At 57.2% G+C, this 25,710-nt stretch overlaps 1 protein-coding gene across 2 annotated transcripts in view; it reads right to left on the reverse strand.

The window, feature by feature from the left end:
* Positions 1-25,710, reverse strand: part of OPHN1 (oligophrenin 1) — an 832,681-nt gene that overhangs the window by 301,680 nt on the left and 505,291 nt on the right. For both annotated transcript variants that reach the window (XM_056809750.1, XM_056809751.1), the window contains exon 14: positions 24,725-24,799. In XM_056809750.1, coding sequence (XP_056665728.1) covers positions 24,725-24,799 — 75 coding nt within the window. The remainder of the gene's footprint in view (positions 1-24,724; positions 24,800-25,710) is intronic.

Below are 25,710 nucleotides of genomic sequence, written 5' to 3' on the forward strand. Positions count from 1 at the left end.
GTCACTCCCTGTTTAAGGCCCCTCCCAGCTTGTCACTCCCAATTCTGAGGCCCCTCCCAGCATTAACACTTCCTGTTTAAGGCCCCTCCCAGCTTGTCACTCCCAATTCTAAGGCCCCTTCAAGCATTGTCACTCACAGTTCTGAGGCCCCTCCCAGCTTGTCACTCCTTATTCTGAGGCCCCTCCCAGCATTGTCACTCCTTCTTCTGAGGCCCCTCCCCGCACTGACACTCCCTGTTTAAGGCCCCTCCCAGCATTGTCACTCCCTGTTCTGAGGCCCCTCCCAGCTTTGGCACACCCTGTTCTGTGGCTCCTCCCAGCATTGACACTCCCTGTTCTGTGGCCCCTCCCAGCATTCACACTCCCTGTTCTGTGGGCCCTCCCAGCATTCACACTCCCTGTTCTGTGGCCCCTCCCAGCATTCACACTCCCTGTTCTGTGGCCCCTCCCAGCTTGTCACTCCCAATTCTGAGGCCCCTCCCAGCATTGTCACTCCTTGTTTAAGGCCCCCCCCCAGCTGGGCCGCTCCCAGCATTGTCACTCCCTGTTTAAGGCCCCTCCAAGCATTGACACTTCCTGTTCTGAGGCCCCTCCCAGCATTGACACTCTCTGTTCTGAGGCCCCTCTCAGCATTGACACTCCCTGTTCTGTGGCCCCTCCTAGTATTGACACTCCCTGTTCTGAGGCCCCTCCCAGCATTGACACTCCCTGTTCTGTGGCCCCCCCTAGTATTGACACTCCCTGTTCTGTGGCCCCTCACAGCATTGACACAGCCTGTTCTGTGGCCCCTCCTAGTATTGACACTCCCTGTTCTGTGGCCCCTCCCAGTATTCACACTCCCTGTTCTGTGGCCCCTCCCAGCATTCACACTCCCTGTTCTGTGGCCCCTCCCAGCATTCACACTTTCTGTTTTGTGGCCCCTCCCAGCATTGTCACTCCCTGTTCTGAGGCCCCTCTCAGCATTGACTCTCCCTGTTTAAGGCCCCTCCCACCTTGTCACTCCCAATTCTGAGGCACCTCCCAGCATTGACACCCCATTTTCTGAGGCCCCTCCCAGCATTGACTCTCCCTATTTAAGGCCCCTCCCAGCATTGACACTCCCTGTTCTGAGTCCCATCCCAGCATTGACACTCCCTGTTCTGAGGCCCCTCCCAGCATTGTCACTCCCTGTTCTGAGGCTCCACCCAGCATTGTCACTCCCTGTTCTGAGGCCCCTCCCAGCTTTGACACACCCTGTTCTGTGGCCCCTCCCAGCATTGACACTCCCTGTTCTGTGGCCCCTCCCCGCATTCACACTCCCTGGTCTGTGGCCCCTCCCAGCATTCACAATCCCTGTTTTGTGGCCCCTCCCAGCATTGTCACTCCCTGTTCTGAGGCCCCTCTCAGCATTGACAGTCCGTGTTTAAGGACCCTCCCAGCATTAACACACCCTCTTCTGAGGCCCCTCCCAGCATTAACACACCCTGCTCTGAGGCCCCTCCCAGCATTGTGACTCCCTGTAATGAGACCCCTCCCAGCATTGTCACTCCCAATTCAGAGGCCCCTCGCAGCATTGACACTCCCTGTTTAAGGCCCCACCCAGCTGGGCCCCTCCCAGCATTGTCACTCCCTGTTTAAGGCCCCCTTAGCATTGATACTCCCTGTTCTGAGACCCCTCCCAGCATTGACACCCCGTTTTCTGAGGCCCCTCCCAGCATTGACACTCCCTGTTTAAGACCCCTCCCAGCATTGACACTCCCTGTTTTGAGGCCCCTCCCAGCATTGACACTCCCTGTTCTGAGGCCCCTCCCAGCATTGACACTCCCTGTTCTGTGGCCCCTCCTAGTATTGACACTCCCTGTTCTGTGGCCCCTCCCAGCATTGACACACCCTGTTCTGTGGCCCCTCCTAGTATTGACACTCCCTGTTCTGTAGCCCCTCCCAGCATTGACACTCCCTGTTCTGTGGCCCCTCCCAGCATTCACACTCCCTGTTCTGTGGCCCCTCACAGCTTTGTCACTCCCTGTTCTGTGGACCCTCCTAGTATTGACACTCCCTGTTCTGTGGCCCCTCCCAGCATTGACACTCCCTGTTCTGTGGCCCCTCTCAGCATTGACACTCCCTGTTCTGAGGCCCCTTCCAGCATTGACACTCCCTGTTCTGTGGCCCCTCCCATCATTTACACTCCCTGTTCTGAGGCCCCTCCCAGCATTGACACTCCCTGTTCTGAGGCCCCTCCCAGAATTGTCACTCCCTGTTCTGTGGCCCCTCCCAGCATTAACACACCCTGTTCTGAGGCCCCTCCCAGCATTGACATTCCCTGTTCTGTGGCCCCTCCCAGCATTGACACACCCTGTTCTGCGGCCCCTCCCAGCATTAACACACCCTGCTCTGAGGCTCCTCCCAGCATTGACACACCCTGTTCTGTGGCCCCTCCCAGCATTGTCACTCCCAATTCAGAGGCCCCTCCCAGCATTAACACTCCCTGTTTAAGGCCCCTCCCAGATTGTCACTCCCAATTCTAAGGCCCCTTCAAGCATTGTCACTCACAGTTCTGAGGCCCCTCCCAGCTTGTCACTCCTTCTTCTGAGGCCCCTCCCCTCACTGGCACTCCCTGTTTAAGACCCCTCCCAGCATTGTCACTCCCTGTTCTGAGGCTCCTCCCAGCATTGTCACTCCGATTTCTAAGGCCCCTTCAAGCATTGTCACTCACAGTTCTGAGGCCCCTCCCAGCTTGTCACTCCTTCTTCTGAGGCCCCTCCCCGCACTGACACTCCCTGTTTAAGGCCCCTCCCAGCATTGTCACTCCCTGTTCTGAGGCTCCTCCCAGCATTGTCACTCCCTGTTCTGTGGCCCCTCCCAGCATTGACACTCCCTGTTCTGTGGCCCCTCCCAGCATTCACACTCCCTGTTCTGTGGCCCCTCCCAGCATTCACACTCCCTGTTCTGTGGCCCCTCCCAGCATTCACACTCCCTGTTCTGTGGCCCCTCCCAGCATTGACTCTCCCTGTTCTGAGGCCCCTTCCAGCATTGACACTCCCTGTTCTGAGGCCCCTCCCAGCCTTGACATTCCCTGTTCTCAGCCCCTCCCAGCATTCACAACCTGTTCTGTACCCCTCCCAGCATTGACACTCCCTGTTTAAGGCCTCTCCCAGCATTAACACACCCTGTTCTGAGGCCCCTCCCAGCATTAACACACCCTGCTCTGAGGCCCCTCCCAGCATTGTCACTCTCAATTCTCAGCCCCTCCCAGCATTGTCACTCCCAATTCAGAGGCCCCTCCCAGCATTGACACTCCCTGTTTAAGGCCCCTCCCAGCATTGACACTCCCTGTTCTGTGGCCCCTCCCAGCATTGTCACTCCCTATTCTGAGGCCCCTCCCAGCATTGACACTCCCTGTTCTGAGGCCCCTCCCAGCATTGTCACTCCCTGTTTAAGGCCCCTCCCAGCATTGACACTCCCTGTTCTGAGGCCCCTCCTAGCATTGTCACTCCCTGTTCTGTGGCCCCTCCCATCATTGACACTCCCTGTTCTGAGGCCCCTCCCAGCATTGTCACTCCCTGTTTAAGGCCCCTCCCAGCATTGACACTCCCTGTTCTGAGGCCCCTCCTAGCATTGTCACTCCCTGTTCTGTGGCCCCTCCCATCATTGACACTCCCTGTTCTCAGGCCCCTCCCAGCATTGACACACCCTGTTCTGTGGCCCCTCCCAGCATTGTCACTCCCAATTCAGAGGCCCCTCCCAGCATTAACAATCCCTGTTTAAGGCCCCTCCCAGCTTGTCACTCCCAATTCTAAGGCCCCTTCAAGCATTGTCACTCACAGTTCTGAGGCCCCTCCCAGCTTGTCACTCCTTCTTCTGAGGCCCCTCCCAGCATTGTCACTCCTTCTTCTGAGGCCCCTCCCCGCACTGACACTCCCTGTTTAAGGTCCCTCCCAGCATTGTCACTCCCTGTTCTGAGGCTCCTCCCAGCATTGTCACTCCCTGTTCTGAGGCCCCTCCCAGCTTTGACACACCCTGTTCTGTGGCTCCTCCCAGCATTGACACTCCCTGTTCTGTGGCCCCTCCCAGCATTCACACTCCCTGTTCTGTGGGCCCTCCCAGCATTCACACTCCCTGTTCTGTGGCCCCTCCCAGCATTCACACTCCCTGTTCTGTGGCCCCTCCCAGCATTGTCACTCCCTGTTCTGAGGCCCCTCTCAGCATTAACACACCCTGTTCTGAGGCCCCTCCCAGCATTAACACACACTGCTCTGAGGCCCCTCCCAGCATTGTCACTCCCAATTCAGAGGCCCCTCCCAGCATTAACACTCCCTGTTTAAGGCCCCTCCCAGCTTGTCACTCCCAATTCTAAGGCCCCTTCAAGCATTGTCACTCACAGTTCTGAGGCCCCTCCCAGCTTGTCACTCCTTATTCTGAGGCCCCTCCCAGCATTGTCACTCCTTCTTCTGAGGTCCCTCCCCGCACTGACACTCCCTGTTTAAGACCCCTCCCAGCATTGTCACTCCCTGTTCTGAGGCTCCTCCCATCATTGTCACTCCCTGTTCTGAGGACCCTCCCAGTTTTTACACACCCTGTTCTGTCGCCCCTCCCAGCATTCACACTCCCTGTTCTGTGGCCCCTCCCAGCATTCAAACTCCCTGTTCTGTGGCCCCTCCCAGCATTGTCACTCCCTGTTCTGAGGCCCCTCCCAGCATTAACACTCCCTGTTCTGAGGCCCCTCCCAGCATTGGCACTCCCTGTTTAAGGCCCCTCCCAGCTTGTCACTCCCAATTCTGAGGCCCCTCCCAGCATTGTCACTCCTTGTTTAAGGCCCCCCCCAGCTGGGCCCCTCCCAGCATTGTCAATCCCTGTTTAAGGCCCCTCCAAGCATTGACACTTCCTGTTCTGAGGCCCCTCTCAGCATTGACACTCCCTGTTCTGTGGCCCCTCCTAGTATTGACACTCCCTGTTCTGAGGCCCCTCCCAGCATTGACACTCCCTGTTCTGTGGCCCCTCCTAGTATTGACACTCCCTGTTCTGTGGCCCCTCACAGCATTGACACAGCCTGTTCTGTGGCCCCTCCTTGTATTGACACTCCCTGTTCTGTGGCCCCTCCCAGCATTCACACTCCCTGTTCTGTGGCCCCTCCCAGCATTCACACTCCCTGTTCTGTGGCCCCTCCCAGCTTTGTCACTCCCTGTTCTGAGGCCCCTCCCAGCATTGACACTCCGTGTTCTGAGGCCCCTCCCAGCATTGACATTCCCTGTTCTCAGGCGCCTCCCAGCATTGACACACCCTGTTCTGTGGCCCCTCCCAGCATTGACACTCCCTGTTCTGAGTCCCCTCCCAGCTTTGTCACTCCCTGTTCTGAGGCCCCTCACAGCATTGACACAGCCTGTTCTGTGGCCCCTCCTTGTATTGACACTCCCTGTTCTGTGGCCCCTCCCAGCATTCACACTCCCTGTTCTGTGGCCCCTCCCAGCATTCACACTCCCTGTTCTGTGGCCCCTCCCAGCTTTGTCACACCCTGCTCTGAGGCCCCTCCCAGCATTGTGACTCCCTGTAATAAGGCCCCTCCCAGCATTGACACTCCCTGTTTAAGGCCCCCTTAGCATTGATACTCCCTGTTCTGAGACCCCTCCCAGCATTGACACCCCGTTTTCTGAGGCCCCTCCCAGCATTGACACTCCCTGTTTAAGACCCCTCCCAGCATTGACACTCCCTGTTTTGAGGCCCCTCCCAGCATTGACACTCCCTGTTCTGAGGCCCCTCCCAGCATTGACACTCCCTGTTCTGTGGCCCCTCCTAGTATTGACACTCCCTGTTCTGAAGCCTCTCCCAGCATTGACACTCCCTGTTCTGTGGCCCCTACTAGTATTGACACTCCCTGTTCTGTGGCCCCTCCCAGCATTGACACACCCTGTTCTGTGGCCCCTCCTAGTATTGACACTCCCTGTTCTGTAGTGCCTCCCAGCATTGACACTCCCTGTTCTGTGGCCCCTCCCAGCATTCATACTCCCTGTTCTGTGGCCCCTCACAGCTTTATCACTCCCTGTTCTGTGGACCCTCCTAGTATTGACACTCCCTGTTCTGTGACCCCTCCCAGCATTGACACTCCCTGTTCTGTGGCCCCTCCCAGCATTGACACTCCCTGTTCTGAGGCCCCTTCCAGCATTGACACTCCCTGTTCTGTGGCCCCTCCCATCATTGACACTCCCTGTTCTGAGGCCCCTCCAAGCATTGACACTCCCTGTTCTGAGGCCCCTCCCAGAATTGTCACTCCCTGTTCTGTGGCCCCTCCCAGCATTAACACACCCTGTTCTGAGGCCCCTCCCAGCATTGACATTCCCTGTTCTATGGCCCCTCCCAGCATTGACACACCCTGTTCTGCGGCCCCTCCCAGCATTAACACACCCTGCTCTGAGGCTCCTCCCAGCATTGACACACCCTGTTCTGTGGCCCCTCCCAGCATTGTCACTCCCAATTCAGAGGCCCCTCCAAGCATTAACACTCTGTGTTTAAGGCCCCTCCCAGCTTGTCACTCCCAATTCTAAGGCCCCTTCAAGCATTGTCACTCACAGTTCTGAGGCCCCTCCCAGCTTGTCACTCCTTCTTCTGAGGCCCCTCCCCGCACTGACACTCCCTGTTTAAGGCTCCTCCCAGCATTGTCACTCCCTGTTCTGAGGCTCCTCCCAGCATTGTCACTCCCTGTTCTGAGGCCCCTCCCAGCATTCACACTCCCTGTTTTGTGGCCCCTCCCAGCATTCACACTCCCTGTTCTGTGGCCCCTCCCAGCATTCACACTCCCTGTTCTGTGGCCCCTCTCAGCATTGACACTCCCTGTTTAAGGCCTCTCCCAGCATTGTCACTCCCAATTCAGAGGCCCCTCGCAGCATTGACACTCCCTGTTTAAGGCCCCTCCCAGCATTGTCACTCCCTGTTTAAGGCCCCTCCCAGCATTGACACTCCCTGTTCTGAGGCCCCTCCTAGCATTGACACTCCCTGTTTAAGGCCCCTCCCAGCATTGACACTCCCTGTTCTGAGGCCCCTCCCAGCATTGTCACTCCCTGTTTAAGGCCCCTCCCAGCATTGACACTCCCTGTTCTGAGGCCCCTCCCAGCATTGTCACTCCCTGTTTAAGGCCCCTCCCAGCATTGACACTCCCTGTTCTGAGGCCCCTCCCAGCATTGACACTCCCTGTTCTGAGGCCCCTCCCAGCATTGACACTCCCTGTTCTGTGGCCCCTCCCAGCATTGACACTCACTGTTCTGTGGCCCCTCCCAGCATTGACACTCCCTGTTCTGAGGGCCCTCCCAGCATGAACACACCCTGTTCTGAGGCCCCTCCCAGCATTAACACAACCTGCTCTGAGGCCCCTCGCAGCATTGTGACTCCCTGTAATGAGGCCCCTCCCAGCATTGTCACTCCCAATTCAGAGGCCCCTCCCAGCATTAACACTCCCTGTTTAAGGCCCCTCCCAGCTTGTCACTCCCAATTCTGAGGCCCCTTCAAGCATTGTCACTCACAGTTCTGAGGCCCCTCCCAGCTTGTCACTCCTTATTCTTAGGCCCCTCCCAGCATTGTCACTCCTTCTTCTGAGGCCACTCCCGGCACTGACACTCCCTGTTTAAGGCCCCTCCCAGCATTGACACACCCTGTTCTGTGGCCCCTCCCAGCATTCACACTCCCTGTTCTGAGGCTCCTCCCATCATTGTCACTCCCTATTCTGAGGACCCTCCCAGCTTTGACACACCCTCTTCTGTCACCCCTCCCAGCATTCACACTCCCTGTTCTGTGGCCCCTCCCAGGATTGACACTCCCTGTTTGGTGGCCCCTCCTAGTATTGACACTCCCTGTTCTGTGGCCCCTCCAAGCATTCACACTCCCTGTTCTGTGGCCCCTCCCAGCTTTCAAACTCCCTGTTCTGTGGCCGCTCCCAGCATTATGACTTCCTGTTCTGAGGCCCCTCCCAGCATTGTGACCCCCTCTTCTGAGGCCCCTCCCAGCATTAACACTCCCTGTTCTGAGGCCCCTCCCAGCATTGTCACTCCCTGTTTAAGGCCCCTCCCAGCTTGTCACTCCCAATTCTGAGGCCCCTCCCAGCATTAACACTTCCTGTTTAAGGCCCCTCCCAGCTTGTCACTCCCAATTCTAAGGCCCCTTCAAGCATTGTCACTCACAGTTCTGAGGCCCCTCCCAGCTTGTCACTCCTTATTCTGAGGCCCCTCCCAGCATTGTCACTCCTTCTTCTGAGGCCCCTCCCCGCACTGACACTCCCTGTTTAAGGCCCCTCCCAGCATTGTCACTCCCTGTTCTGAGGCCCCTCCCAGCTTTAGCACACCCTGTTCTGTGGCTCCTCCCAGCATTGACACTCCCTGTTCTGTGGCCCCTCCCAGCATTCACACTCCCTGTTCTGTGGGCCCTCCCAGCATTCACACTCCCTGTTCTGTGGCCCCTCCCAGCATTCACACTCCCTGTTCTGTGGCCCCTCCCAGCTTGTCACTCCCAATTCTGAGGCCCCTCCCAGCATTGTCACTCCTTGTTTAAGGCCCCCCCCAGCTGGGCCGCTCCCAGCATTGTCACTCCCTGTTTAAGGCCCCTCCAAGCATTGACACTTCCTGTTCTGAGGCCCCTCCCAGCATTGACACTCTCTGTTCTGAGGCCCCTCTCAGCATTGACACTCCCTGTTCTGTGGCCCCTCCTAGTATTGACACTCCCTGTTCTGAGGCCCCTCCCAGCATTGACACTCCCTGTTCTGTGGCCCCTCCTAGTATTGACACTCCCTGTTCTGTGGCCCCTCACAGCATTGACACAGCCTGTTCTGTGGCCGCTCCTAGTATTGACACTCCCTGTTCTGTGGCCCCTCCCAGTATTCACACTCCCTGTTCTGTGGCCCCTCCCAGCATTCACACTCCCTGTTCTGTGGCCCCTCCCAGCATTCACACTTTCTGTTTTGTGGCCCCTCCCAGCATTGTCACTCCCTGTTCTGAGGCCCCTCTCAGCATTGACTCTCCCTGTTTAAGGCCCCTCCCACCTTGTCACTCCCAATTCTGAGGCACCTCCCAGCATTGACACCCCATTTTCTGAGGCCCCTCCCAGCATTGACTCTCCCTATTTAAGGCCCCTCCCAGCATTGACACTCCCTGTTCTGAGGCCCCTCCCAGCATTGTCACTCCCTGTTCTGAGGCTCCACCCAGCATTGTCACTCCCTGTTCTGAGGCCCCTCCCAGCTTTGACACACCCTGTTCTGTGGCCCCTCCCAGCATTGACACTCCCTGTTCTGTGGCCCCTCCCCGCATTCACACTCCCTGGTCTGTGGCCCCTCCCAGCATTCACAATCCCTGTTTTGTGGCCCCTCCCAGCATTGTCACTCCCTGTTCTGAGGCCCCTCTCAGCATTGACAGTCCGTGTTTAAGGACCCTCCCAGCATTAACACACCCTCTTCTGAGGCCCCTCCCAGCATTAACACACCCTGCTCTGAGGCCCCTCCCAGCATTGTGACTCCCTGTAATGAGACCCCTCCCAGCATTGTCACTCCCAATTCAGAGGCCCCTCGCAGCATTGACACTCCCTGTTTAAGGCCCCACCCAGCTGGGCCCCTCCCAGCATTGTCACTCCCTGTTTAAGGCCCCCTTAGCATTGATACTCCCTGTTCTGAGACCCCTCCCAGCATTGACACCCCGTTTTCTGAGGCCCCTCCCAGCATTGACACTCCCTGTTTAAGACCCCTCCCAGCATTGACACTCCCTGTTTTGAGGCCCCTCCCAGCATTGACACTCCCTGTTCTGAGGCCCCTCCCAGCATTGACACTCCCTGTTCTGTGGCCCCTCCCAGCATTGACACACCCTGTTCTGTGGCCCCTCCTAGTATTGACACTCCCTGTTCTGTAGCCCCTCCCAGCATTGACACTCCCTGTTCTGTGGCCCCTCCCAGCATTCACACTCCCTGTTCTGTGGCCCCTCACAGCTTTGTCACTCCCTGTTCTGTGGACCCTCCTAGTATTGACACTCCCTGTTCTGTGGCCCCTCCCAGCATTGACACTCCCTGTTCTGTGGCCCCTCTCAGCATTGACACTCCCTGTTCTGAGGCCCCTTCCAGCATTGACACTCCCTGTTCTGTGGCCCCTCCCATCATTTACACTCCCTGTTCTGAGGCCCCTCCCAGCATTGACACTCCCTGTTCTGAGGCCCCTCCCAGAATTGTCACTCCCTGTTCTGTGGCCCCTCCCAGCATTAACACACCCTGTTCTGAGGCCCCTCCCAGCATTGACATTCCCTGTTCTGTGGCCCCTCCCAGCATTGACACACCCTGTTCTGCGGCCCCTCCCAGCATTAACACACCCTGCTCTGAGGCTCCTCCCAGCATTGACACACCCTGTTCTGTGGCCCCTCCCAGCATTGTCACTCCCAATTCAGAGGCCCCTCCCAGCATTAACACTCCCTGTTTAAGGCCCCTCCCAGCTTGTCACTCCCAATTCTAAGGCCCCTTCAAGCATTGTCACTCACAGTTCTGAGGCCCCTCCCAGCTTGTCACTCCTTCTTCTGAGGCCCCTCCCCTCACTGGCACTCCCTGTTTAAGGCCCCTCCCAGCATTGTCACTCCCTGTTCTGAGGCTCCTCCCAGCATTGTCACTCCCAATTCTAAGGCCCCTTCAAGCATTGTCACTCACAGTTCTGAGGCCCCTCCCAGCTTGTCACTCCTTCTTCTGAGGCCCCTCCCCGCACTGACACTCCCTGTTTAAGGCCCCTCCCAGCATTGTCACTCCCTGTTCTGAGGCTCCTCCCAGCATTGTCACTCCCTGTTCTGTGGCCCCTCCCAGCATTGACACTCCCTGTTCTGTGGCCCCTCCCAGCATTCACACTCCCTGTTCTGTGGCCCCTCCCAGCATTCACACTCCCTGTTCTGTGGCCCCTCCCAGCATTGACACTCCCTGTTCTGAGGCCCCTCCCAGCCTTGACATTCCCTGTTCTCAGGCCCCTAGCAGCATTCACAACCTGTTCTGTGCCCCTCCCAGCATTGACACTCCCTGTTTAAGGCCTCTCCCAGCATTAACACACCCTGTTCTGAGGCCCCTCCCAGCATTAACACACCCTGCTCTGAGGCCCCTCCCAGCATTGTCACTCTCAATTCTCAGCCCCTCCCAGCATTGTCACTCCCAATTCAGAGGCCCCTCGCAGCATTGACACTCCCTGTTTAAGGCCCCTCCCAGCATTGTCACTCTCAATTCTCAGCCCCTCCCAGCATTGACACTCCCTGTTCTGAGGCCCCTCCTAGCATTGACACTCCCTGTTTAAGGCCCCTCCCAGCATTGACACTCCCTGTTCTGTGGCCCCTCCCAGCATTGTCACTCCCTATTCTGAGGCCCCTCCCAGCATTGACACTCCCTGTTCTGAGGCCCCTCCCAGCATTGTCACTCCCTGTTTAAGGCCCCTCCCAGCATTGACACTCCCTGTTCTGAGGCCCCTCCCAGCATTGTCACTCCCTGTTCTGTGGCCCCTCCCATCATTGACACTCCCTGTTCTGAGGCCCCTCCCAGCATTGACATTCCCTGTTCTCAGGCCCCTCCCAGCATTGACACACCCTGTTCTGTGGCCCCTCCCAGCATTGTCACTCCCAATTCAGAGGCCCCTCCCAGCATTAACAATCCCTGTTTAAGGCCCCTCCCAGCTTGTCACTCCCAATTCTAAGGCCCCTTCAAGCATTGTCACTCACAGTTCTGAGGCCCCTCCCAGCTTGTCACTCCTTCTTCTGAGGCCCCTCCCAGCATTGTCACTCCTTCTTCTGAGGCCCCTCCCCGCACTGACACTCCCTGTTTAAGGTCCCTCCCAGCATTGTCACTCCCTGTTCTGAGGCTCCTCCCAGCATTGTCACTCCCTGTTCTGAGGCCCCTCCCAGCTTTGACACACCCTGTTCTGTGGCTCCTCCCAGCATTGACACTCCCTGTTCTGTGGCCCCTCCCAGCATTCACACTCCCTGTTCTGTGGGCCCTCCCAGCATTCACACTCCCTGTTCTGTGGCCCCTCCCAGCATTCACACTCCCTGTTCTGTGGCCCCTCACAGCATTGACACAGCCTGTTCTGTGGCCGCTCCTAGTATTGACACTCCCTGTTCTGTGGCCCCTCCCAGTATTCACACTCCCTGTTCTGTGGCCCCTCCCAGCATTCACACTCCCTGTTCTGTGGCCCCTCCCAGCATTCACACTTTCTGTTTTGTGGCCCCTCCCAGCATTGTCACTCCCTGTTCTGAGGCCCCTCTCAGCATTGACTCTCCCTGTTTAAGGCCCCTCCCACCTTGTCACTCCCAATTCTGAGGCACCTCCCAGCATTGACACCCCATTTTCTGAGGCCCCTCCCAGCATTGACTCTCCCTATTTAAGGCCCCTCCCAGCATTGACACTCCCTGTTCTGAGGCCCCTCCCAGCATTGTCACTCCCTGTTCTGAGGCTCCACCCAGCATTGTCACTCCCTGTTCTGAGGCCCCTCCCAGCTTTGACACACCCTGTTCTGTGGCCCCTCCCAGCATTGACACTCCCTGTTCTGTGGCCCCTCCCCGCATTCACACTCCCTGGTCTGTGGCCCCTCCCAGCATTCACAATCCCTGTTTTGTGGCGCCTCCCAGCATTGTCACTCCCTGTTCTGAGGCCCCTCTCAGCATTGACAGTCCGTGTTTAAGGACCCTCCCAGCATTAACACACCCTCTTCTGAGGCCCCTCCCAGCATTAACACACCCTGCTCTGAGGCCCCTCCCAGCATTGTGACTCCCTGTAATGAGACCCCTCCCAGCATTGTCACTCCCAATTCAGAGGCCCCTCGCAGCATTGACACTCCCTGTTTAAGGCCCCACCCAGCTGGGCCCCTCCCAGCATTGTCACTCCCTGTTTAAGGCCCCCTTAGCATTGATACTCCCTGTTCTGAGACCCCTCCCAGCATTGACACCCCGTTTTCTGAGGCCCCTCCCAGCATTGACACTCCCTGTTTAAGACCCCTCCCAGCATTGACACTCCCTGTTTTGAGGCCCCTCCCAGCATTGACACTCCCTGTTCTGAGGCCCCTCCCAGCATTGACACTCCCTGTTCTGTGGCCCCTCCCAGCATTGACACACCCTGTTCTGTGGCCCCTCCTAGTATTGACACTCCCTGTTCTGTAGCCCCTCCCAGCATTGACACTCCCTGTTCTGTGGCCCCTCCCAGCATTCACACTCCCTGTTCTGTGGCCCCTCACAGCTTTGTCACTCCCTGTTCTGTGGACCCTCCTAGTATTGACACTCCCTGTTCTGTGGCCCCTCCCAGCATTGACACTCCCTGTTCTGTGGCCCCTCTCAGCATTGACACTCCCTGTTCTGAGGCCCCTTCCAGCATTGACACTCCCTGTTCTGTGGCCCCTCCCATCATTTACACTCCCTGTTCTGAGGCCCCTCCCAGCATTGACACTCCCTGTTCTGAGGCCCCTCCCAGAATTGTCACTCCCTGTTCTGTGGCCCCTCCCAGCATTAACACACCCTGTTCTGAGGCCCCTCCCAGCATTGACATTCCCTGTTCTGTGGCCCCTCCCAGCATTGACACACCCTGTTCTGCGGCCCCTCCCAGCATTAACACACCCTGCTCTGAGGCTCCTCCCAGCATTGACACACCCTGTTCTGTGGCCCCTCCCAGCATTGTCACTCCCAATTCAGAGGCCCCTCCCAGCATTAACACTCCCTGTTTAAGGCCCCTCCCAGCTTGTCACTCCCAATTCTAAGGCCCCTTCAAGCATTGTCACTCACAGTTCTGAGGCCCCTCCCAGCTTGTCACTCCTTCTTCTGAGGCCCCTCCCCTCACTGGCACTCCCTGTTTAAGGCCCCTCCCAGCATTGTCACTCCCTGTTCTGAGGCTCCTCCCAGCATTGTCACTCCCAATTCTAAGGCCCCTTCAAGCATTGTCACTCACAGTTCTGAGGCCCCTCCCAGCTTGTCACTCCTTCTTCTGAGGCCCCTCCCCGCACTGACACTCCCTGTTTAAGGCCCCTCCCAGCATTGTCACTCCCTGTTCTGAGGCTCCTCCCAGCATTGTCACTCCCTGTTCTGTGGCCCCTCCCAGCATTGACACTCCCTGTTCTGTGGCCCCTCCCAGCATTCACACTCCCTGTTCTGTGGCCCCTCCCAGCATTCACACTCCCTGTTCTGTGGCCCCTCCCAGCATTCACACTCCCTGTTCTGTGGCCCCTCCCAGCATTGACACTCCCTGTTCTGAGGCCCCTCCCAGCCTTGACATTCCCTGTTCTCAGGCCCCTCGCAGCATTCACAACCTGTTCTGTGCCCCTCCCAGCATTGACACTCCCTGTTTAAGGCCTCTCCCAGCATTAACACACCCTGTTCTGAGGCCCCTCCCAGCATTAACACACCCTGCTCTGAGGCCCCTCCCAGCATTGTCACTCTCAATTCTCAGCCCCTCCCAGCATTGTCACTCCCAATTCAGAGGCCCCTCGCAGCATTGACACTCCCTGTTTAAGGCCCCTCCCAGCATTGTCACTCTCAATTCTCAGCCCCTCCCAGCATTGACACTCCCTGTTCTGAGGCCCCTCCTAGCATTGACACTCCCTGTTTAAGGCCCCTCCCAGCATTGACACTCCCTGTTCTGTGGCCCCTCCCAGCATTGTCACTCCCTATTCTGAGGCCCCTCCCAGCATTGACACTCCCTGTTCTGAGGCCCCTCCCAGCATTGTCACTCCCTGTTTAAGGCCCCTCCCAGCATTGACACTCCCTGTTCTGAGGCCCCTCCCAGCATTGTCACTCCCTGTTCTGTGGCCCCTCCCATCATTGACACTCCCTGTTCTGAGGCCCCTCCCAGCATTGACATTCCCTGTTCTCAGGCCCCTCCCAGCATTGACACACCCTGTTCTGTGGCCCCTCCCAGCATTGTCACTCCCAATTCAGAGGCCCCTCCCAGCATTAACAATCCCTGTTTAAGGCCCCTCCCAGCTTGTCAGTCCCAATTCTAAGGCCCCTTCAAGCATTGTCACTCACAGTTCTGAGGCCCCTCCCAGCTTGTCACTCCTTCTTCTGAGGCCCCTCCCAGCATTGTCACTCCTTCTTCTGAGGCCCCTCCCCGCACTGACACTCCCTGTTTAAGGTCCCTCCCAGCATTGTCACTCCCTGTTCTGAGGCTCCTCCCAGCATTGTCACTCCCTGTTCTGAGGCCCCTCCCAGCTTTGACACACCCTGTTCTGTGGCTCCTCCCAGCATTGACACTCCCTGTTCTGTGGCCCCTCCCAGCATTCACACTCCCTGTTCTGTGGGCCCTCCCAGCATTCACACTCCCTGTTCTGTGGCCCCTCCCAGCATTCACACTCCCTGTTCTGTGGCCCCTCCCAGCATTGTCACTCCCTGTTCTGTGGCCCCTCCCAGCTTTGACACACCCTGTTCTGTGGCTCCTCCCAGCATTGACACTCCCTGTTCTGTGGCCCCTCCCAGCATTGACACTCCCTGTTCTGTGGCCCCTCCCAGCATTCACACTCCCTGTTCTGTGGGCCCTCCCAGCATTCACACTCCCTGTTCTGTGGCCCCTCCCAGCATTCACACTCCCTGTTCTGTGGCCCCTCCCAGCATTGTCACTCCCTGTTCTGTGGCCCCTCCCAGCTTTGACACACCCTGTTCTGTGGCTCCTCCCAGCATTGACACTCCCTGTTCTGTGGCCCCTCCCAGCATTCACACTCCCTGTTCTGAGGCCCCTCCCAGCATTAACACACACTGCTCTGAGGCCCCTCCCAGCATTGTCACTCCCAATTCAGAGGCCCCTCCCAGCATTAACACTCCCTGTTTAAGGCCCCTCCCAGCTTGTCACTCCCAATTCTAAGGCCCCTTCAAGCATTGTCACTCACAGTTCTGAGGCCCCTCCCAGCTTGTCACTCCTTATTCTGAGGCCCCTCCCAGCATTGTCACTCCTTCTTCTGAGGTCCCTCCCCGCACTGACACTCCCTGTTTAAGACCCCTCCCAGCATTGTCACTCCCTGTTCTGAGGCTCCTCCCATCATTGTCACTCCCTGTTCTGAGGCCCCTCCCAGTTTTTACACACCCTGTTCTGTCGCCCCTCCCAGCATTCACACTCCCTGTTCTGTGGCCCCTCCCAGCATTCAAACTCCCTGTTCTGTGGCCCCTCCCAGCATTGTCACTCCCTGTTCTGAGGCCCCTCCCAGCATTAACACTCCCTGTTCTGAGGCCCCTCCCAGCATTGGCACTCCCTGTTTAAGGCCCCTCCCAGCTTGTCACTCCCAATTCTGAGGCCCCTCCCAGCATTGTCACTCCTTGTTTAAGGCCCCCCCCAGCTGGGCCCCTCCCAGCATTGTCACTCCCTGTTTAAGGCCCCTCCAAGCATTGACACTTCCTGTTCTGAGGCCCCTCTCAGCATTGACACTCCCTGTTCTGTGGCCCCTCCTAGTATTGACACTCCCTGTTCTGAGGCCCCTCCCAGCATTGACACTCCCTGTTCTGTGGCCCCTCCTAGTATTGACACTCCCTGTTCTGTGGCCCCTCACAGCATTGACACAGCCTGTTCTGTGGCCCCTCCTTGTATTGACACTCCCTGTTCTGTGGCCCCTCCCAGCATTCACACTCCCTGTTCTGTGGCCCCTCCCAGCATTCACACTCCCTGTTCTGTGGCCCCTCCCAGCTTTGTCACTCCCTGTTCTGAGGCCCCTCCCAGCATTGACACTCCGTGTTCTGAGGCCCCTCCCAGCATTGACATTCCCTGTTCTCAGGCGCCTCCCAGCATTGACACACCCTGTTCTGTGGCCCCTCCCAGCATTGACACTCCCTGTTCTGAGTCCCCTCCCAGCTTTGTCACTCCCTGTTCTGAGGCCCCTCCCAGCATTGACACTCCGTGTTCTGAGGCCCCTCCCAGCATTGACATTCCCTGTTCTCAGGCCCCTCCCAGCATTGACACACCCTGTTCTGTGGCCCCTCCCAGCATTGACACACCCTGTTCTGTGGCCCCTCCCAGCATTAACACACCCTGCTCTGAGACCCCTCCCAGCATTTTGACTCCTTCTTCTGAGGCCCCTCCCAGCTTTGACACACCCTGTTCTGTGGCCCCTCCTAGTATTGACACTCCCTGTTCTGTGGCCCCTCCTAGTATTGACACTCCCTGTTCTGTGGCCCCTCCCAGCATTGACACTCCCTGTTCTGTGGCCCCTCTCAGCATTCACACTCCCTGTTCTGTGGCCCCTCCCAGCTTTGTCACTCCCTGTTCTGTGGCCCCTCCTAGTATTGACAATCCCTGTTCTGTGGCCCCTCCCAGCATTGACCCTCCCTGTTCTGTGGCCCCTCCCAGCATTGACACTCCCTGTTCTGAGGCCCCTTCCAGCATTGACACTCCCTGTTCTGAGGCCCCTCCCAGCTTTGACATTCCCTGTTCTCAGGCCCCTCCCAGCATTCACAACCTGTTCTGTGGCCCGTCCCAGCATTGACACTCCCTGTTCTGTGGCCCCTCCCATCATTGACACTCCCTGTTCTGAGGCCCCTCCCAGCATTGTCACTCCCTGTTCTGTGGCCCCTCCCAGCATTAACACACCCTGCTCTGAGGCCCCTGGCAGCATTGACATTCCCTGTTCTCAGGCCCCTCCCAGCATTGACACACCCTGTTATGTGGCCCCTCCCAGCATTGACACTCCCTGTTCTGCGGCCCCTCCCAGCATTAACACACCCTGCTCTGAGGCCCCTCCCATCATTGACACACCCTGTTGTGTGGCCCCTCCCTGCAATGTCACTCCCAATTCAGAGGCCCCTCCCTGCATTAACACTCCCTGTTTAAGGCCCCTCCCAGCTTGTCACTCCCAATTCTACGGCCCCTTCAAGCATTGTCACTCACAGTTCTGAGGCCCCTCCCAGCTTGTCACTCCTTATTCTGAGGCCCCTCCCAGCATTGTCACTCCTTCTGTTGAGGCCCCTCCCCGCACTGACACTCCCTGTTTAAGGCACCTCCCAGCATTGTCACACCCTGTTCTGAGGCTCCTCCCAGCATTGTCACTCCCTGTTCTGAGGCCCCTCCCAGCTTTGACACACCCTGTTCTGTGGCCCCTCCCAGCATTGACACTCCCTGTTCTGTGGCTCCTCCCAGCATTCACACTCCCTGTTCTGTGGGCCCTCCCAGCATTCACACTCCCTGTTCTGTGGCCCCTCCCAGTATTCACACTCCCTGTTCTGTGGCCCCTCCCAGCATTCACACTCCCTGTTCTGTGGCCCCTCCCAGCTTTGTCACTCCCTGTTCTGAGGCCCCTCCCAGCATTGACATTCCCTGTTCTCAGGCCCCTCCCAGCATTGTCACTCCCTGTTCTGAGGCCCCTCTCAGCATTGACACTCCCTGTTTAAGGCCCCTCCCAGCATTAACACACCCTGTTCTGAGGCCCCTCCCAGCATTAACATACCCTGCTCTGAGGCCCCTCCCAGCATTGTGACTCCCTGTAATGAGACCCCCCCCAGCATTGTCACTCCCAATTCAGAGGCCCCTCCCAGCATTGACACTCCGTGTTCTAAGGCCCCTCCCAGCATTGACACCCCGTTTTCTGAGGCCCCTCCCCGCATTGACTCTCCCTGTTTAAGGCCCCTCCCAGCATTGACACTCCCTGTTCTGAGTCCCATTCCAGCATTGACACTCCCTGTTCTGAGGCCCCTCCCAGCATTGACACTCCCTGTTCTGTGGCCCCTCCTAGTATTGACACTCCCTGTTCTGAGGCCCCTCCCAGCATTGAAACTCCCTGTTCTGTGGCCCCTCCTAGTATTGACACTCCCTGTTCTGTGGCCCCTCCCAGCATTGACACACCCTGTTCTGTGGCCCCTCCCAGTATTGTCACTCCCTGTTCTGTGGCCCCTCCCAGCATTGACACTCCCTGTTCTGTGTCCCCTCCCAGCATTCACACTCCCTGTTCTGTGGCCCCTCCCAGCTTTGTCACTCCCTGTTCTGAGGCCCCTCCCAGCATTGACACTCCCTGTTTTGAGGCCCCTCCCAGCATTGACATTCCCTATTCTCAGGCCCCTCCCAGCATTGACACACCCTTTTCTGTGGCCCCTCCCAGCATTAACACACCCTGTTCTGAGGCCCCTCCCAGCATTAACACACCCTGCTCTGAGGCCCCTCCCAGCATTGTGACTCCCTGTAATGAGGCCCCTCCCAGCATTGTCACTACCAATTCAGAGGCCCCTCCCAGCATTAACACTCCCTGTATAAGGGCCCTCCCAGCATTGACACTCCCTGTTCTGAGGCCCCTCCCAGCATTGACACTCCCTGTTCTGAGGCCCCTCCCAGCATTGACACTCCCTGTTCTGTGGCCCCTCCTAGTATTGACACTCGCTGTTCTGAGGCCCCTCCCAGCATTGACACTCCCTGTTCTGTGGCCCCTCCTAGTATTGACACTCCCTGTTCTGTGGCCCCTCGCAGCATTCACACTCCCTGTTCTGTGGCCCCTCCCAGCATTTACACTCCCTGTTCTGTGGCCCCTCCCAGCTTTGTCACTTCCTGTTCTGAGGCCCCTCCCAGCATTGACACTCCCTGTTCTGAGGCCCCTCCCAGCATTGACATTCCCTGTTCTCAGGCCCCTCCCAGCATTGACACACCGTGTTCTGTGGCCCCTCCCAGCATTGACACTCCCTGTTCTGCGGCCCCTCCCAGCATTGACACTCCCTGTTCTGAGGCCCCTCCCAGCATTGACACTCCCTGTTCTGTGGCCCCTCCCAGCATTCACACTCCCTGTTTTGTGGCCCCTCCCAGCATTGACACTCCCTGTTCTGAGGCCCCTCCCAGCATTCACACTCCCTGTTCTGTGGCCCCTCCCAGCATTCACACTCCCTGTTCTGTGGCCCCTCCCAGCTTTGTCACTCCCTGTTCTGAGGCCCCTCCCAGCATTGACACTCCGTGTTCTGAGGCCCCTCCCAGCATTGACATTCCCTGTTCTCAGGCCCCTCCCAGCATTGACACACCCTGTTCTGTGGCCCCTCCCAGCATTGACACACCCTGTTCTGTGGCCCCTCCCAGCATTAACACACCCTGCTCTGAGACCCCTCCCAGCATTTTGACTCCTTCTTCTGAGGCCCCTCCCAGCTTTGACACACCCTGTTCTGTGGCCCCTCCTAGTATTGACACTCCCTGTTCTGTGGCCCCTCCTAGTATTGACACTCCCTGTTCTGTGGCCCCTCCCAGCATTGACACTCCCTGTTCTGTGGCCCCTCTCAGCATTCACACTCCCTGTTCTGTGGCCCCTCCCAGCTTTGTCACTCCCTGTTCTGTGGCCCCTCCTAGTATTGACACTCCCTGTTCTGTGGCCCCTCCCAGCATTGACACTCCCTGTTCTGTGGCCCCTCCCAGCATTGACACTCCCTGTTCTGAGGCCCCTTCCAGCATTGACACTCCCTGTTCTGAGGCCCCTCCCAGCTTTGACATTCCCTGTTCTCAGGCCCCTCCCAGCATTCACAACCTGTTCTGTGGCCCGTCCCAGCATTGACACTCCCTGTTCTGTGGCCCCTCCCATCATTGACACTCCCTGTTCTGAGGCCCCTCCCAGCATTGTCACTCCCTGTTCTGTGGCCCCTCCCAGCATTAACACACCCTGCTCTGAGGCCCCTCCCAGCATTGACATTCCCTGTTCTCAGGCCCCTCCCAGCATTGACACACCCTGTTCTGTGGCCCCTCCCAGCATTGACACTCCCTGTTCTGCGGCCCCTCCCAGCATTAACACACCCTGCTCTGAGGCCCCTCCCAGCATTGACACACCCTGTTGTGTGGCCCCTCCCTGCAATGTCACTCCCAATTCAGAGGCCCCTTCCTGCATTAACACTCCCTGTTTAAGGCCCCTCCCAGCTTGTCACTCCCAATTCTACGGCCCCTTCAAGCATTGTCACTCACAGTTCTGAGGCCCCTCCCAGCTTGTCACTCCTTATTCTGAGGCCCCTCCCAGCATTGTCACTCCTTCTGTTGAGGCCCCTCCCCGCACTGACACTCCCTGTTTAAGGCACCTCCCAGCATTGTCACACCCTGTTCTGAGGCTCCTCCCAGCATTGTCACTCCCTGTTCTGAGGCCCCTCCCAACTTTGACACACCCTGTTCTGTGGCCCCTCCCAGCATTGACACTCCCTGTTCTGTGGCTCCTCCCAGCATTCACACTCCCTGTTCTGTGGGCCCTCCCAGCATTCACACTCCCTGTTCTGTGGCCCCTCCCAGTATTCACACTCCCTGTTCTGTGGCCCCTCCCAGCATTCACACTCCCTGTTCTGTGGCCCCTCCCAGCTTTGTCACTCCCTGTTCTGAGGCCCCTCCCAGCATTGACACTCCGTGTTCTGAGGCCCCTCCCAGCATTGACATTCCCTGTTCTCAGGCCCCTCCCAGCATTGACATTCCCTGTTCTCAGGCCCCTCCCAGCATTGACACACCCTGTTCTGTGGCCCCTCCCAGCATTCACACTCTCTGTTTTGTGGCCCCTCCCAGCATTGTCACTCCCTGTTCTGAGGCCCCTCTCAGCATTGACACTCCCTGTTCTGTGGCCCCTCCCAGCATTCACACTCCCTGTTCTGTGGCCCCTCCCAGCTTTGTCACTCCCTGTTCTGAGGCCCCTTTCAGCATTCACACTCCCTGTTCTGTGGCCCCTCCCAGCATTGTCACTCCCTGTTCTGAGGCCCCTCTCAGCATTGACACTCCCTGTTCTGTGGCCCCTCCTAGTATTGACACTCCCTGTTCTGTGGCCCCTCCCAGCATTGACACTCCCTGTTCTGTGGCCCCTCCCAGCATTCACACTCCCTGTTCTGTGGCCCCTCCCAGCTTTGTTACTCCCTGTTCTGAGGCCCCTCCCAGCATTGACACTCCCTGTTTTGAGGCCCCTCCCAGCATTGACATTCCCTATTCTCAGGCCCCTCCCAGCATTGACACACCCTTTTCTGTGGCCCCTCCCAGCATTAACACACCCTGTTCTGAGGCCCCTCCCAGCATTAACACACCCTGCTCTGAGGCCCCTCCCAGCATTGTGACTCCCTGTAATGAGGCCCCTCCCAGTATTGTCACTCCCAATTCAGAGGCCCCTCCCAGCATTAACACTCCCTGTATAAGGGCCCTCCCAGCATTGACACTCCCTGTTCTGAGGCCCCTCCCAGCATTGACACTCCCTGTTCTGAGGCCCCTCCCAGCATTGACACTCCCTGTTCTGTGGCCCCTCCTAGTATTGACACTCGCTGTTCTGAGGCCCCTCCCAGCATTGACACTCCCTGTTCTGTGGCCCCTCCTAGTATTGACACTCCCTGTTCTGTGGCCCCTAGCAGCATTCACACTCCCTGTTCTGTGGCCCCTCCCAGCATTTACACTCCCTGTTCTGTGGCCCCTCCCAGCTTTGTCACTTCCTGTTCTGAGGCCCCTCCCAGCATTGACACTCCCTGTTCTGAGGCCCCTCCCAGCATTGACATTCCCTGTTCTCAGGCCCCTCCCAGCATTGACACACCGTGTTCTGTGGCCCCTCCCAGCATTGACACTCCCTGTTCTGCGGCCCCTCCCAGCATTGACACTCCCTGTTCTGAGGCCCCTCCCAGCATTGACACTCCCTGTTCTGTGGCCCCTCCCAGCATTCACACTCCCTGTTTTGTGGCCCCTCCCAGCATTGACACTCCCTGTTCTGAGGCCCCTCCCAGCATTGACTCTTCCTGTTTAAGGCCCCTCCCAGCATTGACACACCCTGTTCTGAGGCCCCTCCCAGCATTAACACACCCTGCTCTGAGGCCCCTCCCAGCATTGTGACTCCCTGTAATGAGACCCCTCCCAGCATTGTCACTCCCTGTTCTGTGGCCCCTCCTAGTATTGACACTCCCTGTTCTGTGGCCCCTCGCAGCATTCACACTCCCTGTTCTGTGGCCCCTCCCAGCATTTACACTCCCTGTTCTGTGGCCCCTCCCAGCTTTGTCACTCCCTGTTCTGAGGCCCCTCCCAGCATTGACACTCCCTGTTCTGAGGCCCCTCCCAGCATTGACATTCCCTGTTCTCAGGCCCCTCCCAGCATTGACACTCCCTGTTCTGCGGCCCCTCCCAGCATTGACACTCCCTGTTCTGAGGCCCCTCCCAGCATTGACACTCCCTGTTCTGAGGCCCCTCCCAGCATTGACACTCCCTGTTCTGTGGCCCCTCCCAGCATTCACACTCCCTGTTTTGTGGCCCCTCCCAGCATTGACACTCCCTGTTCTGAGGCCCCTCCCAGCATTGACACTCCCTGTTTAAGGCCCCTCCCAGCATTGTCACTCCCTGTTCTGAGGTTCCTCCTAGCATTGTCACTCCCTGTTCTGAGGCTCCTCCCAGCATTGACACACCCTGTTCTGTGGCCCCTCCCAGCATTGACACTCCCTGTTCTGTGGCCCCTCCCAGCATTGACACTCCCTGTTCTGTGGCCCCTCCCAGCATTCACACTCCGTGTTCTGTGGCCCCTCCCAGCTTTGTCACTCCCTGTTCTGAGGCCCCTTCCAGCATTGACACTCCCTGTTCTGTGGCCCCTCCCAGCAGTGTCACTCCCTGTTCTGAGGCCCCTCCCAGCATTGACACTCCCTGTTTAAGGCTCCTCCCAGCATTGACACTCCCTGCTCTGAGGCCCCTCCCTGCATTGTAACTCCCAATTCTGAGGCCCCTCCCAGCAGTGTCACTCCCTGTTCTGAGGCCCCTCCCAGCATTGACACTCCCTGTTTAATGCCCCTCCCAGCATTGACACTCCCTGCTCTGAGGCCCCTCCCAGCATTGACACTTCCTATTTAAGCCCCTCCCAGCACTGACACTCCCTACTCTGAGGCCCCTCCCAGCATTGACACTCTCTGTTTAAGCCCCTCCCAGCAATGACACTCCCTGTTTTAGCCCCACCCCACACAGACACTCCCTGTTTAAGCCCCTCCCAGCACTGACACTCCCTGCTCTGAGGCCCCACCCAGCACAGACTCTCCCTGTTTAAGCCCCTCCCAGCATTGATACTCCCTGCTCTGAGGCCCCACCTAGGTCTGTATGTGATTCTTTGTTCTAAGGCCCTCCTAGGACTGACATTCTTAGTTCTAAAGCTATTCCTTTGCTTCTCTTCTCTTCTAAGGGCTCTTCCCTTCCCACCATGTCTATTCTGCCTCGAGCCCCTTCTTTTTTCCTCTAATCTCCATCGCAAGGCTCAGTCCTCCTCACTTTCTCTCCACTGGGGAAAGGCTCCTTCCTTTTCTGGCAGCCCGAACCTCATGGAATTTCCTGCTGACTCGTTTTGACTTTCATATCACGATGTTTTCTGTCCTCTTTTGACACTGGATTATTTCTAGTTCAACGTGAGTTGGGTCCTCAGCGTGTACCAATGTATTGACTTTAGACCTTTATCTTCGAATCAGTTCTAAATATCAGCAGAAGAGCTCGGCATTTGGGGTTAAGGGATTTACCCGGGATCACATGGATAGAAAATGTCTGAGGCCACATTTGAACCCAGGACCAGGTGTGGTTCTCTGTCCACTGAGCCCCCTAACTTCTCCTATTAGTAGCCATTCTAAGACTGAAGAATCATAAGAGCTAGGCAAAGGGGATGAAGTGACTTGTCCATGGTCACATACCAAGGAAATGTCTGAAGCCCCATTTGTACCCAGGGCCTCCCATCCCGAGGCCTGGCTCTCAATCCACTGAGCGACCTGGCAGCAGCAAAGTAACTGCACCATGAGGATTTTAAGCAATTGCTCTAAACCACTTACCTCAAAGGTCTCTCTATAGCCTGAAAGTTCTTCCTACTCTCTAACCTACTATGTGATCAAACCCATCATCTTACCAAAAAAGGCATTCAGTAGCTTCTGAACCTGGATGTTGCTGCCCACGGTCCGATAAACGCCTTCTGTCGTGATGCCTATGAGGGAGGGAACAGATTACTTTGAGTTCGAGAGTAGAAAAGCAATAGTTTTCAGTTGAATGAAAACAATTATCACTGAGTGCCTTGACAGATCTACCCAAAAGCACACTGGAGGTCTTCCTGTAGGAGGAGAGGTCTGCATCCTCTAAAGGACTCCTTTGCCCCCTCTCTCATCCAGGGTGATTTCATCCTGGTTAAACCTTAGATAAGAGGCCACAGCCAATCCCAATGACCTTCGGCAAGTCTCTTACTGCTGAAGCTACCCTTTGTTCATCCATAAAATGGGTGCTTTTGCAAGCAAAGCATTAAGAGATATAGAAGCAATTTTAGCTATTAAAAAAGCTATCTGGTTTATAAGTGTCTTTAACCTGGCCCTGTGGTTTCAGCAATGTAGGAAACTGTGGTGCGCAGAGGTGCAGCAAGATGTGCTCTGAGCAGGCCAGAGGATGGAGGGTCTTCTCAGTCCACAAAGATGAGCCCCTCAGTGCAGTCCTTTAGAGGACAAGATATGGACGAGGAGTGAGAACAGCAGATGGAAGATCTCAAAGTGGCACTGCCCAGTTCATCAGGGGGCCTGAGAAAATGCTGCCAGCACTAGGAGATGGGGAATCTTCAAGAGAAAGTCAGGCTCCAGTGAGTAGGGGAATACAGAAGGAGAATAAGAGGAAGAGATCTAGCATACAAAAGAGTTTAACAATAGAGGTGGCTCAGTGGATTGAGAGCCAGGACTGGAGAGGAGAGGTCCTGAGTTCAAATGTTGCCTCGAGTACTTCCTAGCTGGGTGACCCTGGGCAAGTCACTTAACCCTTATTACCTACTGTTTACCACTCTTCTGCCTTTGAATCAATTCTTGATATTGATTCTAAGACAGACAGAAGGCAAGGAGGAAAAAACACAATAGAGGACAT

Source organism: Monodelphis domestica, chromosome X (assembly GCF_027887165.1).
Source record: "Monodelphis domestica isolate mMonDom1 chromosome X, mMonDom1.pri, whole genome shotgun sequence".
Classification (NCBI taxonomy): domain Eukaryota; kingdom Metazoa; phylum Chordata; class Mammalia; order Didelphimorphia; family Didelphidae; genus Monodelphis; species Monodelphis domestica.